This window comes from Acanthisitta chloris, unplaced genomic scaffold, assembly GCF_000695815.1.
Source record: "Acanthisitta chloris isolate BGI_N310 unplaced genomic scaffold, ASM69581v1 scaffold14515, whole genome shotgun sequence".
NCBI lineage: Eukaryota > Metazoa > Chordata > Aves > Passeriformes > Acanthisittidae > Acanthisitta > Acanthisitta chloris.
The window spans coordinates 2,676-3,259 of record NW_008674362.1 but is presented as its reverse complement, the minus strand read 5'-3'; the positions used below and the strand labels follow the sequence as shown (position 1 = coordinate 3,259).

General features: G+C 66.6%; 1 protein-coding gene across 1 annotated transcript in view; it reads right to left on the bottom strand.

Annotated features, from left to right (window-relative positions):
- Positions 1-3: 3 nt before the first annotated feature.
- LOC103802789 (SAM and SH3 domain-containing protein 3-like) overlaps positions 4-584 on the bottom strand; it is a gene marked incomplete at its 3' end in the record, with an annotated part of 3,204 nt that continues 2,623 nt past the window's right edge. Inside the window, exons 3-5 of the mRNA XM_009075311.1 lie at positions 388-537; positions 171-309; positions 4-98 (exon numbers count right to left, since the gene is read on the bottom strand). Coding sequence (XP_009073559.1) covers positions 4-98; positions 171-309; positions 388-537 — 384 coding nt within the window. The remainder of the gene's footprint in view (positions 99-170; positions 310-387; positions 538-584) is intronic.

The following is a 584-nucleotide window of genomic DNA, read 5'->3' as shown; positions in this document are numbered from 1 at the left end:
GACACGGGCCCGGCCGCAGAAGGGACCAGTGTAGACTGGGACACTCTCTTCCAGCCTCAGGCTGTCCCGGTGGTCACCGGGGCTGAGGATGTCACTGCCTGTGGAGAGGAGAGGGTCAGGATGTGCCCGGCCAGGGTTCAGGATTGGCATCCTGCCAGGGCTGAGCTCACCACTGGACAGCTGGCGGCGGAGGGGTGGGCACCCGTCCTCCTCCTCTTCCAGCTCCATGTGCGACAGGGCCACCTTGTCATGGCTCCGCTCCTCTGCACTGCCGGCTGGGGACAGGGGCGCCTCCTCCAGCCCTCCCGGCTGGGGGGCCAGGGTCAGGCTGAGGGAAGGGGACCTGCCCCTCACTCACCTGTCCACATCCCCCACCTCCCCACTCACCTTCCCCTCGGCCAGTGCTCTCACGGCCATCCTGCCCATCTTGCGGTTCATGGTTCGGGAGATGACTGCCCTCCACTTCCTGCCCAGCTTTGTCCCGCTGCTCCGCGCGGCATCCTCAGGGCCAACACCGCTGGGCTCATCCTCAGGGATCTGCCAGAGGGATGGAGAATCAAAGTAGAGCCCCTGCCTCGGGCAAG